General features: G+C 45.4%; 1 protein-coding gene across 6 annotated transcripts in view; it reads left to right on the top strand.

The window, feature by feature from the left end:
• LOC129862144 (neuron navigator 2-like) overlaps positions 1-15,296 on the top strand; it is a 90,582-nt gene that overhangs the window by 7,779 nt on the left and 67,507 nt on the right. For all 6 annotated transcript variants that reach the window (XM_055933522.1, XM_055933524.1, XM_055933521.1 and 3 more), the window contains exons 4-5: positions 304-678; positions 9,050-9,175. In XM_055933522.1, the coding sequence (XP_055789497.1) occupies positions 304-678; positions 9,050-9,175 (501 nt within the window). The remainder of the gene's footprint in view (positions 1-303; positions 679-9,049; positions 9,176-15,296) is intronic.

Genomic DNA, 15,296 nt, shown 5'->3' with positions numbered 1-15,296 from the left:
TTCAGTGTTCTGATCTGTAGTTTGTTGTCTCAGTGAGAGGGAGTGTAGTTCAGTGTTCTGATCTGTAGTTTGTTGTCTCAGTGAGAGGGAGTGTAGTTCAGTGTTCTGATCTGTAGTTTGTTGTCTCAGTGAGAGGGAGTGTAGTTCAGTGTTCTGATCTGTAGTTTGTTGTCTCAGTGAGAGTTCAGTGTTCTGATCTGTAGTTTGTTGTCTCAGTGAGATGGAGTGGTGACTCCTGACGCACCCCACCCTTCCTCGCCCCCCTCTCTCTCACCGTCTCTCTCCCTCTCTCTCTCTCCCCAGCACCCTAGAGACCACCTTTGACAGCAGTGTCACCACTGAGATCAGCGGGAGAGGCATGCTCAACCTGTCCCCCCGCCCCAACCCAGCGCTGCCCTGGCGACTGTGCCCCTCCAGCCCACGTCTGCAGGCAGGCGACGCCCCCTCTGTGGGGAATGGGTACACAGTGGTGATGCGGGGCAGCTCCAGTGGCATGGTGAGCCCAGAGGATGGGCGCTACCTCCGCAGCAGGCAGACACCAGGACAGGAGAGTAACACTGTGTGTGACCTGTCAGACAAGATGGAAGAGCTAGAGGGCGTTGCCATAGAGACCACAGGGTACATGAGCAATGAGGACGTGCTAGGGAAGAACATCCACATGGACAAAGTCACCAGTGGGTGAGTGCACACAGCATGGCCTATATTACCGTTAAGACAGGAGCTGCATCTAACCCAGAGCGCACAAAATTAAAAAACATCTTCACTGATTTGTTAGTCAAGGGAGACTACTTATGATATGATAGACATATAAGTGAACTCTTCATCCTTTAGCATTTGTACTTTTGTCTATTCAACTGTCAAAGGGAACCAGGAGAAAGCAGTAGGCCTAACCCTGCTTTGAATGGACTACTACACCACAGGGATGTGAATGTCTCACTTTTCACTTTTCTTGCCAATAGATGGCAGTGTTTCAGTGTCTGGCAGTGCTCTCTGCTAATGTCTCTCATTTGTCAGTAGTAGCTTAGAGAAAACTCCTGAATCTGTGACAGACAGCAACAGATGGGAGATCACTCGAGATATCAGACATCATCTTTCATTTGGAACATAGTTTGATAACATGCTGTCTTATTTGGAAAGCTGTAAAAGAAATGAGTGGAAGTTAGCAGGGTTCTTATAGACTGAAATCTTTTTTAAAATGTGCTTTCACATGCATCATTATTCTGATCATATATCTCTCTTGACACATCCAACCAGACACCCTTATGATATAATCATAAATGCCTACTAACAAAGCAGACAATATTTATTTGCTATCCTGCTTTTTCTGTACATTGCTACCTTGTGAAAAGTAGTAACTGTTTCAGGCAGTATACATACAATGTGTACATGAACCACTAGCCTAGGCTATACTGTCAGGCGTCATTGTTTTGGCTGTGGGTACAACCTTGACATTGAAGCAAAGATACATGGGAATAAGGCAACACAGTACTATTTTCCAGTCATAAATCCTTACGCCTCGATCACACCGACAGCGTCAATGGTACGCAGCATCATCTGGATGTGTGCAAAAAAAGTTTAACATTCCTTCTGCTACCATTTCTGTCAAGCAGGCTACACATACAGTTTGACGCATACGTTCGATGAATCCAGCGTATATACCACACAGAACGCACTGCAACTGCCTCTGTAACACAATGCTGCAGGGCAAACACAGCGTTCCATTGGAAATGAATGTTCTCCTGGTGTACTAAAATACAATGACGCTGTCAGTGTGCTTATGGAGTTTCACAGAGAGCCTACTTGTTTGTTTACCAAAGAGGGACATCCCCGATTCCCAGTATGAGGTTGGATAGACATGGATTCTTCACAGTTTCTTTCTCGTGGGATTCTGATTGGACTGTGTGTCGATGGGCATGCTTGTTCAGATCAGGCTGAAGTTGAAGAGAGTTTGATTTAAAAATAACCTGGCCTTTGTGCCCTAGAGAGAAAGCAGGTCATGGGAAATATTCTCCTCGGCATTGAGATGACACGAGACAGTGAAAGCTCTCATCATTTACAAAAGTCTCTTCTATTCATATACAACATGCACTCCTAGAGAAAGAAGTCTGGTCCAAGGCTGATTGCAGTCTTCTCCTTTACTGGGCCTCAGAGATTCTGTGGTAACACACCCGTGAACACTCACACAGTCAACCAGAGGTTAAGGCGAGTCTTATTCCAACATTTCTCCACAGAGGTGAATCATGTGACACAGAGCCAACTGCAGGTCAGGATACGTCTGTTGATGATGTGATCACATATGATGTGTGTTTCATCTCACTAGAATTGGAGCAAATAAGATGTTTGTTTTGCCATCATATCAACTGAAATCAAATTGTATTTGTCACTTGCGCCAAATACAACAGCCTTACAAACTTACTTACTTACAAACTTACTTACTTACTTAACCAAGGGCTTCTTTTTTTTTAAAGAAAAAAATAAAAGTTTTGAAAATATTTACTAAATAAACAAAAGTAACAAATAAAAGAGCAACTATAAAATAACAATAACGAGGCTATATCCAGGGGGTACCGGTACTGAGTCAATGTGTGGGGTACAGGTTAGTCAAGGTGTAACGAGTGCGCTGAGAGTCAGGAAGACAGTTCAGTGAGTGAATACATTTAATGAATAAATGAACAAAACACAAACAGCGCATCGACATGAAACAGAAACAGAAACAATGACGACTGGGGAAGAAAACAAAGGGAGTGACATACAGGGCAGGTAATCAAGGAGGTGATGGAGTCCAGGTGAGTGTCATTATGCGCCTAACGCTGGTGACAGGTGTGCGCCCTAACGAGCAGCCTGGTGACCTAGAGGCTGGAGAGGGAGCACACGTGACACAAGGTAATTGAGGTAATATGTCATTGTAGGTAGGGGTAAAATGACTATGCATAGATAATAAACAGCGAGTAGCAGCAGTGTAAAAAAAGAATAGTCCAGGTAGCCATTTCATTAATTGTTCAGCAGTCGTATGGCTTGGAAGTAGAAGTTGTTAAGAAGCCTTTTGGACCTAGACTTGGCACTCCTGTACTGCTTGCCGTGCGGTAGCAGAGAGAACAGTCTATGACTAGTGTGGCTGGAGTCTTTGACAATTTTTAGGGCCTTCCTCTGACACCAGTATAGAGGTCCTGGATGGCAGGAAGCTTGGCCCCAGTGGTTTACTGGGCCGTACGCACTACCCTCTGTAGTGCCTTGCTGTCGGAGGTCGAGCAGTTGCCATACCAGGCAGTGATGCAACCAGTCAGGATGCTCTCGATGGTGTAGCTGTAGAACCTTTTGAGGATCTGGGGACCCATTTCAAATCTTTTCAGTCTCCTGAGGGGGGATAGGTGTTGTCGTGCCCTCTTCACGACCGTCTTGGTGTGTTTATGCCATGTTAGTTTGTTGGTGATGTGGACCTCAAGGAACTTGAAGCTCTCAACCTGCTCCACTACAGCCCCGTCGATGAGAATGGGGGCGTGCTCGGCCCTCCTTTTCATGTAGTCCATGATCATCTCCTTTGTCTTGATCACGTTGAGGGAGAGGTTCTTGTCCTGGTCCATACTGCCAGGTCTCTGACCTCCCCCCAATAGGCTGTCCCATCATTGTCGGTGATCAGGCAGACCACTATTGTGTTGTCAGCAAACTTAATGATGGTGTTGAAGTCGTGCTTGGCCATGCAGTCATGGGTGAACAGAGAGTACAGGAGGGGACTATGCATGCACCCCTGTTGAGGATCAGAAAGGCAGATGTGTTGTTGCCTACCCTTACCACCTGGGGGCGGCCCATCAGAAAGTCCAGGATCCAGTTGCAGAGGGAGGTGTTTAGTCCCAGGGTCCTTAGCTTAGTGATGAGCTTTGAGGGCACTACGGCACAGGTTGAAACAGGGACTGGATGCTGGAGAACTTGTATGTTGCTCACCACAATCATCCGTATTATCCGATTTTCCTCTAGGAACCGGAAGCAATTGAGAATGACAGTGGAAACATGGTCCTTGTCCTGCTCTGGAAAGTTTTTATACAAGTTCATTCTGAATGTCTTGGTGATATGATAGCACTTTGTTGAAGTTTAGGTCAACCACACTAATCAAAGGGTGTGCGTGAACACATAGACATAATAGTAAGTTCACCTGTCAACTCTAGTGTGTTTCACTCTGTTTTGAACCCAACACCTCACGTGATCGAGAGTTCAGTAAACTTATAGGGGCTTGTGTTGTTAGTGCAAATATATAGTCAGCTGAGGACCTGCAGACTAACTGGCTCTGCTGTTGTTCAGTAACCAGAGTTAATGGATGGCCCACTGCAGGCACACAGCTCTGAACCCAAACATTGGCAGAGATTTAAACTGGACCTTCAATTTATTGATTTGATGCCCTAGGAAGAGCGAGAGTGACCAACATTAGACCACTTCTATGGCCTTGTGCTATAGTCAGGTGGGTTGTGGTTGCTACTGGCGTATAGTACCATAGACCTGTTTGGAAATGTATTGTTATGTACTTGATTTGGTTACATTAGATTAAAAAAAATGTCTTGCTTAATAACTCTGAGCCAGTCAATGAGTCATCTCTTGTGGTGATTCTCATTGCGAAAGGCAATTAATCATAACTCATCTTTTGTTTCCTAATTGGGTGCTGTAGTTGGTTCACAGGAAAGCAATAGGCTAGACTCACTCCTCTGACAAATGTTAGGGCTTCTTACCTGTCTGGCTGGTTAGTCAGCAACTGGTCTGTCCAACTCAGCTTCAATAGCTGCCTATAGATCCAATCAGTCGGCCTCAAGACACTCAAAAGAGTTATCCTTACTAGGAAATGTGGCTGCTGTTTAGAGCTTGTGCTTATCAGAGTAAATTCCGGCTGTTTGTTAAGGTTAGTGCTGCCAGGCTTTGCATGTAGTTGGTACTTCCTGATCTCTGAGATGAAAGGTGCTTTGATTAAACTTCTTATGGCTGCATCCCGCTACCGGGATCGATATGACGACAGCCAGTGAAAGTGCAGGGCGCCAAATTCAAACAACAGAAATCTCATAATTAAAATTCCTCAAACATACATGTGTCTTATATCATTTTAAAGGTAATCTTGTTGTTAATCCCACCAAAGTGTCTGATTTCAAATATGCTTTTCAGCGAAAGCTCTACAAACGATTGTGTTAGGTCACCACCAAACCACAATAGGCACAGCCATTTTTCCAGCGAAATATAGCAGTCACAAAAAGCAGAAATAGAGAAAAGATTAATCACTAACCTTTGATTATCTTCATCAGATGACACTCATAGGACTTCATGTTACACAATACATGCATGTTTTGTTTGATAAAGTTCATGTTTATATAAAAAAATCTGAGTTTACATTGGCGCGTTACATTCACTAGTTCCAAAAACATCAAGTGATTTTGCATAGCCACATTGTTTCAACAGAAATACTCATCATAAATGTAGATGACAATACAAGTTATACACATGGAATTATAGATATACCTCCCCTTAATGCAACCGCTGTGTCAGATTTAAAAAAAACTTTACGGAAAAAGCAACCCATGCAATAATCTGAGACGCGCTCAGAAATATAATAAAATTAGCCGCCATTTTGGAGTCAACAGAAACCAGAAAATACATGATAAATGTTTCCTTACCTTTGATGAACTTCATCAGAATGCAGTCCTAGGAATCCCAAGTCCACAATAAATGCTTGATTTGTTCGATAATGTCTGTTATTTATGTCCAATTAGCTTCTTTGGTTAGCGCGTTTGGTAAACAATTCCAAAGTCACAAAGCACATCCACTATAACGTGACGAAATGTCCAAAAGTTCCGTAACAGTCAGTAGAAACATCTTCAATCTTTAGAATGTTGTTAACATACATCTTGAATAACGTTCCAACCGGAAAATAAGATTGACTTCAGATGAGCGGTGGAACGGAGGTCCTCCTCATGTGAACGCGCATGGTGAAAGCATGGTCAGCTCGTGGCAGTGGTGACTAATTCCTGTCTCCTTCGGCCCCCCTTCACATTAGAGTCATCAGACAAAGTTCTATTGACTGTTGACATCTAGTGGAAGCCGTAAGAAGTGAAAACTCATTAATATCTCGCTGTAATTTCAATGAGAGCTTGGTTGAAAATCTGCCACCTCAGAAAAAAATCCTAACAGGAAGTGGAACTTCTCAGGTTTTTGCCTGCCATATGAGTTATGTTATACTCACAGACATAATTCAAACAGTTTTAGAAACGTCAGAGTGTTTTCTATCCAATACGAATAATAATATGCATATATTAGCAACTGGGACTGAGGAGCAGGCAGTTTACTATGGGCACCTCTGTGCACCTTTCATCCAAGCTACTCAATACTGCTTACTGACAAGCCCTTAACCAACAAGCAGTTTTAAGAAAAATAAGTGTTAAGTAAAAAATAGATAAGTGAAAAATAAAAAAAAACAATTTAGCAGAAACATGATGTACAAAATAAGTTACAAATAACACAAAAAAAACACACACAATAGCACAATTGGTGTTACATCTACTCCCTCTCCTCCACTCCGGCGTTCAACGTCGCCGGCATACTAACCACCAGTCCTGGGATCCATCATTACGCACATCTGGCATCAATCATTAAGCGCACCTTCACGTCATCATGAGGCACACCTGGACTCCATTACCTCACTTATTACCTTCTCTATATCTGGCACTCCCGTAGGTTCATTCCCCAGTCAGTATTGATCCTGTGTTTATGCTACGACACTACTGTTATGTTGTCTTGTTCCATGTTTGTTGTTTTATTAAACATTTCACCTGCACCTGCTTCTCGACTCACAGCATCTTCGTTACAATTGGTTAGGGGAGCGTAAAACGGCAGCCATCTCCTCCGCGACATTATGTTTTTCTTGGGGCTTTTAGTGCCTTCAGTTTAGGGTCTGCACCTTTTGACGAAGTTAGTGTGCCAAACAAAAAGTCATGAATCAAACCAGGATAGGTTAATTAGTGGTCACATTAACCTTTTGCTTTCCTTAAGCCTGAAATGATGTGTGAGCTGTCATCATCTATACACACCAAAGCCATTAATATACATGGTTATAAAATGCTCTGGTACACACAACACTACAACAACGGTAACATCATCTTTTACACGTTTGGTTTAGGAAACCCCAGGTTAGCTCTCCTAACAGTTAAAGATAGAAAATACTTTGCTTTAACAATACCATAAATATCTTAGGAAAGTAGTATTACAGGCTTGGGAAGCAGTTTTACATGTTTTATGACTGGCATTTTAAACAGTGAGACAGTTGCCCTTGATTTCCTGTCACACTTTAAGACAAACTGACACTCCCTGTGTCACCTGGATTAGCATGAAACCGTGCTGGGGATTATGTAAAGTCAAAGGGATGATGGTAAAGCTATGCTTTCATTGGGGCTGCCTCAATGCATTTATCTCACCCTAAACTGGTAAGCCTGTGGCGTTGCTCTGGGCTAAAGGTATGACAATAGCTCCCTAAATGGTTAACTGAAAATGGGTAAGTATGGCGAGTTACTTGGTGTTGACTGAGAGCAAATGAGAATGTTTATTTAGCTGCGGAGGCGTGAGTGTCTCGTATGCCCTCCGCATACAATGCTGAGATGATTTTGGCACGTTTTTGTTTTATATGTTGTAATTTCTTCAGTCTACAAGCCAGCTTCAGTCATGTCAAACCCCAACCTCTCCAACTGCAGGGATGGTGTGACCATTCTGAACGCCTGTGCCATATTCTTTTATTGGGTTGACAGTTTTTTCTTTTTGAACTGTCTTATTTGCTCTGACATCGCACGCATACTATGTGGAATAACAACATTAGTGTTAGCAGATGTTTAGGTGGAGACACTAACAAACCCTGACCACTTGTTGGTTATAATATGAACCAAATAAATGTCTGTGACTCTCACAGTGCATGTTCATGATGACATACCTCATGGTTCTTCTATATAGGGGTCATGAAGTCAGACACATTATAAAAGTAGGTAACAGGATTGTAATGTGTTTGAGGTTGTCAGTGAAGTGGATTAGTACAGCCTGTCATGGTGACGCACAGCAGAGACAGAGACTGAGACAGGGACTGAGACAGGGTCTGAGACAGGGACTTAGACAGGGACTTAGACAGGGACAGAGAAAGAGAAAGAGACAGGGACTGAAACAGAGACAGGGACAGAAAGAGACAGAGACAGGGACTGAAACAGAGACAGGGACAGATACAGGGACTGAAACAGAGACAGGGACTGAAACAGAGACAGGGACTGAAACAGAGACAGGAACTGAGACAGGGACTGAAACAGAGACAGGAACTGAAACAGAGACAGGAACTGAGACAGGGACTGAAACAGAGACAGGGACTGAAACAGAGACAGGAACTGAGACAGGGACTGAAACAGAGACAGGGACAGAGACAGGGACTGAAACAGAGACAGGGACAGAGACAGGGACTGAAACAGAGACAGGGACTGAGACAGGGACTGAAACAGAGACAGGGACTGGGACAGGGACAGAGACAGGGACTGAAACAGAGACAGGGACAGAGACAGGGACTGAAACAGAGACAGGAACTGAGACAGGGACTGAAACAGAGACAGGGACTGAAACAGAGACAGGAACTGAGACAGGGACTGAAACAGAGACAGGGACAGAGACAGGGACTGAAACAGAGACAGGGACTGAGACAGGGACTGAAACAGAGACAGGGACTGGGACAGGGACAGAGACAGGGACTGAAACAGAGACAGGGACAGAGACAGGGACTGAAACAGAGACAGGGACAGAGACAGGGACTGAAACAGAGACAGGGACTGAAACAGAGACAGGGACTGGGACAGATACAGGGATAGAGACAGGGACTGAGACAGGGACTGAAACAGAGACAGGGACAGACAGAGACAAGGATAGAGAAAGTGACTGTGACAGAGACAGTGACTGTGACAGAGACAGGGACAGAGAACAGAGAAGAGAGAAGAGGGCAGACAGAGATTGAGACAGGTACTGAGACTGTGACTGACAGGCCTGTTGTGTTGTGTGTCTGCAGCTACATGACGGACGGCAGGGTGGGCATGTACACACCCCGCCTCAACCGCCTGCCGGATGGCATGGCTGTGGTCCGAGAGACACTCCATCGTAACAGTTCCAAGGGCCAAGGGGACACCACCGACAGGTATGTCACCACCACCACACCTTCCCATGTCCCTTAACCTCTTGCCTAGTTAAATAAATGTTAAATAAAACTATTAAAAATAAATAAAACCTCACCACTTTTCTGCAGTGTCTGGGTCAGGTGAGGCTTCTATACAGACATCCAATAGGATTAGTCTGGAAGCAACAAAGCTGCCATTGTTGGGAGGCTGACTGAGTCTGAGGGAAAACAGAGTGATTGTTTTCCTCAGTGCCACAGGCTATGGACACACACACACATGATAACATAGACACTCTACACACATGATAACATGGACACACACACATGATAACATAGACACTCTACACACATGATAACATGGACACACACACACATGATAACATAGACACTCTACACACATGATAACATGGACACTCTACACACATGATAACATAGACACTCTACACACATGATAACATGGACACACACACACATGATAACATAGACACTCTACACACATGATAACATGGACACTCTACACACATGATAACATAGACACTCTACACACATGATAACATAGACACTCTACGCTTCCAAGACGGCGTAGCAGTGTAGACGTCTTTGTCCTGTCGTGTCCCTTGTATATATCTTTTTACATCTTTTTCTTCGCATATCTTTTAAAAATACTTTCTTAAACCTCAACTTCTAAATACTCTCCTGCAACCCGCCTCACCCAATGTGGCGTGGATCTGCCTTTTTTCTAAAGTATTTCTATTTACTTCTGATCTGGAATCCATCTACTGAAGATAGCCAGCTAACTGCCTACCAGCTATCAGTTAGCAAACCATTGCTAGCGGTCATCAGCTAACCTTTAGCTCGGAAAGCTCTCGCTAGTTCGAACAACGTGACTAAAACCAGAGCATAACGGACCTATTTCTCTCCATATCCCCGGATTCCTACCGCAAACTCTGAACATTTTCATCTGGATCTTCGCAACTAGCTAACCACAATCCCGGGTGACCACTCCTGGCTAGCGTCTCCATCCCGGAGCAGGCACCGGAGCAGGCACCAATTAGCCTGAAGCTAATTAGCCTGAAGCTAGGGCTCCTGTGCTACCACTGAAGCCCACTCCTGGGCTACAAGACCCGGACCCATTTACTGCCGGTACGGAGCACGGAACCCCGCCTATCCTCTACGACTGGAATACCGACATAATCTGCCCGGGGACTCCAACAGGCCCCTCAGGCGTGACGCCCGCTGAAGGCCCATTCTGCTAACCTACTAGGCCTGTTAGCTACCTAGAGCTACCTGGAACCCTACTAATTCCACGACTGGTCTATCGACGTCACCGCACGAAGAGGCAAAAACAGACTTCCCCCCCATCGAGACGTCCCCCAAAGGCTAACTTGCCTGCCCCGGTCTGCTAACTGCTAGCTTATCTTGCAGCTAGCGCAGCCAGGAAGCTAGCACCAGTTAGCAAACACAATTCTACAATTCACAACCTCTCTTTCGCCATCGCTATCCGGCTTGGATTCTCTGTCGACACGACCACGTCTGGTTTGCAGACGTTCCCTCAACTGGTGCCCTCAACCGGCCTCCGTCTGAGCAGACCCCCTCCGTCTGAGCAGACCACCCCCCCGGGCTACTAACTTTAAACGCGTGCTAGCTTAGTGGAGGCCTCACTACTCCATCTACGGCTGCCCCCTGGACACTATGATCACTTGGCTACATAGCTGATGCCTGCTTGACTGTCCATTAATTCACGGGACTCCATTCTGTTTATTTGTGTTTTATCTGTCGGCTCTGTGCCTTAACTCAGGATCTGTGTGTAGTTAATCCGACCCTCTCTGCCCAGTCGTCGCCATTTTTACCTTCTGTTGCTGTGTTAGCTGACTAGCTGCTGTTTATTTCACCTGCTGTTTTAGCTAGCTCTCCCAATCATGACCTGCAATCACTTTATGCCTTATTGTATGTCTCTCTCTAATATCAATATGCCTTACATACTGTTGTTCAGGCTAGTTATCATTGTTTTGGTTTGCAATGGACCCCGTAGTTCCACTCTCCGTACCTCTGATACCTCCTTTGTCCCACCCCCCACACATGCGGTGACCTCACCCATTGAGACCAGCATGTCCAGAGATACAACCTCTCTTATCATCACCCAGTGCCTGGGCTTGCCTCTGCTGTACCCGTGCCCCACCATACCCTGGTCTGCACATTATGCCCAGAATCTATTCTACCACGCCCATAAATCTGCTCCTTTTATTCCTTGTCCCCAACGCTCTAGGCGACCAGTTTTGATAGCCTTTAGCCGCACCCTCATCCTACTACTCCTCTGTTCCTCGGGTGATGTGGAGGTAAACCCAGGCCCTGCATGTCCCCAGTCACCCTCATTTGTTGACTTCTGTGATCGAAAAAGCCTTGGCCTCATGCATGTCAACATCAGAAGCCTCCTCCCCAAGTTTGCCTTACTCACCGCTTTAGCACACTCTGCCAACCCTGATGTCCTTGTCGTGTCTGAATCCTGGCTTAGGAAGGCCACTAAAAACTCAGAGATTTCCATACCCAACTATAACACTTTCCGTCAAGATAGAACTGCCAAAGGGGGAGGAGTTGCAATCTACTGCAGAGATAGCCTGCAAAGTTCTGTCATACTTTCCAAGTCTATGCCCAAACAGTTCGAACTTCTAATTTTAAAAATTAATCTCTCCAGAAATAAGTCTCTCACTGTTGCCGCCTGCTACCGACCCCCCTCAGCTCCCAGCTGTGCCCTGGACACCATCTGTGAATTGATCGCTCCCCATCTAGCTTCAGAGTTTGTTCTGTTAGGTGACCTAAACTGGGATATGCTTAACACCCCGGCAGTCCTACAATCTAAGCTTGATGCCCTCAATCTCACACAAATCATCAAGGAACCCACCAGGTACAACCCTAAATCCGTAAACATGGGCACCCTAATAGACATTATCCTGACCAACTTGCCCTCCAAATACACCTCTGCTGTCTTCAATCAAGATCTCAGCGATCACTGCCTCATTGCCTGTATCCGCCACGGGTCCACGGTCAAACGACCACCCCTCATCACTGTCAAACGCTCCCTGAAACACTTCTGCGAGTAGGCCTTTCTAATCGACCTGGCCCGGGTACCCTGGAAGGATATTGACCTCATCCCGTCAGTTGAGGATGCCTGGTCATTCTTTAAAAGTTACTTCCTCACCATATTAGACAAGCACGCTCCGTTCAAAAAATGCAGAACCAAGAACAGATATAGCCCTTGGTTCACTCCAGACCTGACTGCCCTCGACCAGCACAAAAACATCCTGTGGCGAACTGAAATAGCATCGAAGAGCCCCCGTGATATGCAACTGTTCAGGGAAGTCAGGAACCAATACACGCAGTCAGTCAGGAAAGCAAAGGCCAGCTTTTTCAAGCAGAAATTTGCATCCTGTAGCTCTAACTCCAAAAAGTTCTGGGATACTGTAAAGTCCATGGAAAACAAGAGCACCTCCTCCCAGCTGCCCACTGCACTGAGGCTAGATAACACGGTCACCACTGATAAGTCCGTGATAATCGAAAACTTCAACAAACATTTCTCAATGGCTGGCCATGCCTTCCACCTGGCGACTCCAACCTTGGCCAACAGCCCCGCCCCCCCCCGCTGCTACTCGCCCAAGCCTCCCCAGCTTCTCCTTTACCCATATCCAGATAGCAGATGTTCTGAAAGAGCTGGAAAACCTGGACCCATACAAATCAGCTGGGCTTGACAATCTGGGCCCCCTATTTCTGAAACTGTCCGCTGCCATTGTCGCACCCCCTATTACCAGCCTGTTCAACCTCTCCTTCGTATCATCTGAGATCCCCAAGGATTGGAAAGCTGCCGCTGTCATCCCCCTCTTCAAAGGGGGAGACACCCTGGACCCAAACTCTTACAGACCTATATCCATCCTGCCCTGCCTAGCTAAGGTCTTCGAAAGCCAAGTCAACAAACAGATCACTGACCATCTCGAATCCCACCGTACCTTCTCCGCTGTGCAATCCGGTTTCCGAGCCGGTCACGGGTGCACCTCAGCCACGCTCAAGGTACTAAACGATATCATAACCGCCATCGATAAAAGACATTACTGTGCAGCCGTCTTCATCGACCTGGCCAAGGCTTTCGACTCTGTCAATCACCATATTCTTATCGGCAGACTCAATAGCCTCGGTTTTTCTAATGACTGCCTTGCCTGGTTCACCAACTACTTTGCAGACAGAGTTCAGTGTGTCAAATCGGAGGGCATGTTGTCCGGTCCTCTGGCAGTCTCTATGGGGGTACCACAGGGTTCAATTCTCGGGCCGACTCTTTTCTCTGTATACATCAATGATGTTGCTCTTGCTGCGGGCGATTCCCTGATCCACCTCTACGCAGACGACACCATTCTGTATACTTCCGGCCCTTCCCTGGACACTGTGCTCTCTAACCTCCAAACGAGCTTCAATGCCATACAACACTCCTTCCGTGGCCTCCAACTGCTCTTAAACGCTAGTAAAACCAAATGCATGCTTTTCAACCGTTCGCTGCCTGCACCCGCACGCCCGACTAGCATCACCACCCTGGACGGTTCCGACCTAGAATATGTGGACATCTATAAGTACCTAGGTGTCTGGCTAGACTGCAAACTCTCCTTCCAGACTCATATCAAACATCTCCAATCCAAAATCAAATCTAGAGTCGGCTTTCTATTCCGGAACAAAGCCTCCTTCACTCACGCCGCCAAACTTACCCTAGTAAAACTGACTATCCTACCGATCCTCGACTTCGGAGATGTCATCTACAAAATAGCTTCCAATACTCTACTCAGCAAACTGGATGCAGTTTATCACAGTGCCATCCGTTTTGTTACTAAAGCACCTTATACGACCCACCACTGCGACCTGTATGCCCTAGTCGGCTGGCCCTCGCTACATGTTCGTCGTCAGACCCACTGGCTCCAGGTCATCTACAAGGCTATGCTAGGCAAAGTGCCGCATTATCTCAGTTCACTGGTCACGATGGCTACACCCACCCGTAGCACGTGCTCCAGCAGGTGTATCTCACTAATCATCCCTATCATCCCTCATCCCTAGCCTTTCCTTCCAGTTCTCTGCTGCCTGCGACTGGAACGAATTGCAAAAATCTCTGAAGTTGGAGACTTTTATCTCCCTCAACAACTTTAAAAATCTGCTATCCGAGCAGCTAACCGATCGCTGCAGCTGTACATAGTCCATCTGTAAACTACCCACCCAATTTACCTACCTCAGCCCCATACTGCTTTTATTTATTTACTTTTCTGCTCTTTTGCACACCAGTATCTCTTCTTGCACATGATCGTCTGATGATTTATCACTCCAGTGTTAATCTGCTAAATTGTAATTATTCGATTTATTGCCTACCTCATGCCTTTTGCACACATTGTATATAGATTCTCTTTTTTTCTACCATGTTATTGACTTGTCTATTGTTTACTCCATGTGTAACTCTGTGTTGTTGTCTGTTCACACTGCTATGCTTTATCTTGGCCAGGTCGCAGTTGCAAATGAGAACTTGTTCTCAACTAGCCTACCTGGTTAAATAAAGGTGAAATAAAAAAATAAAATAAAAACCACACAAGATAACATAGACACTACACACATGATAACATAGACACTCTACACACGATAACATAGACACTCTACACACATGATAACATAGACACTCTAAACACATGATAACATAGACACTCTACACACATGATAACATAGACACTCTACACACATGATAACATAGACACTCTAAACACATGATAACATAGACACTCTACACACATGATAACATAGACACTCTACACACATGTTAACATAGACACTCTACACACATGATAACATAGACACTCTACACACATGATAACATAGACACTCTACACACATGATAACATAGACACTCTACACACATGTTAACATAGACACTCTACACACATGATAACATTGACACTCTACACACATGTACACATGGATTTTGTATTTCAGATATGTGGTAGTGGCCTGAGGGAACACACTTAATGTGTTGTGAAATCTTTTATCAAATCAAATTTTATTTCTCACATGCGCCAAATACAACAGGTGTAGACCTTACGGTGAAATGCTTACTTACAAGCCCTTAACAATG

This window comes from Salvelinus fontinalis, chromosome 9 (assembly GCF_029448725.1).
Source record: "Salvelinus fontinalis isolate EN_2023a chromosome 9, ASM2944872v1, whole genome shotgun sequence".
Lineage (NCBI taxonomy): Eukaryota > Metazoa > Chordata > Actinopteri > Salmoniformes > Salmonidae > Salvelinus > Salvelinus fontinalis.
Note: the sequence above shows the minus strand (reverse complement) of the source record. Positions and strands in the feature narration are given on the sequence as shown.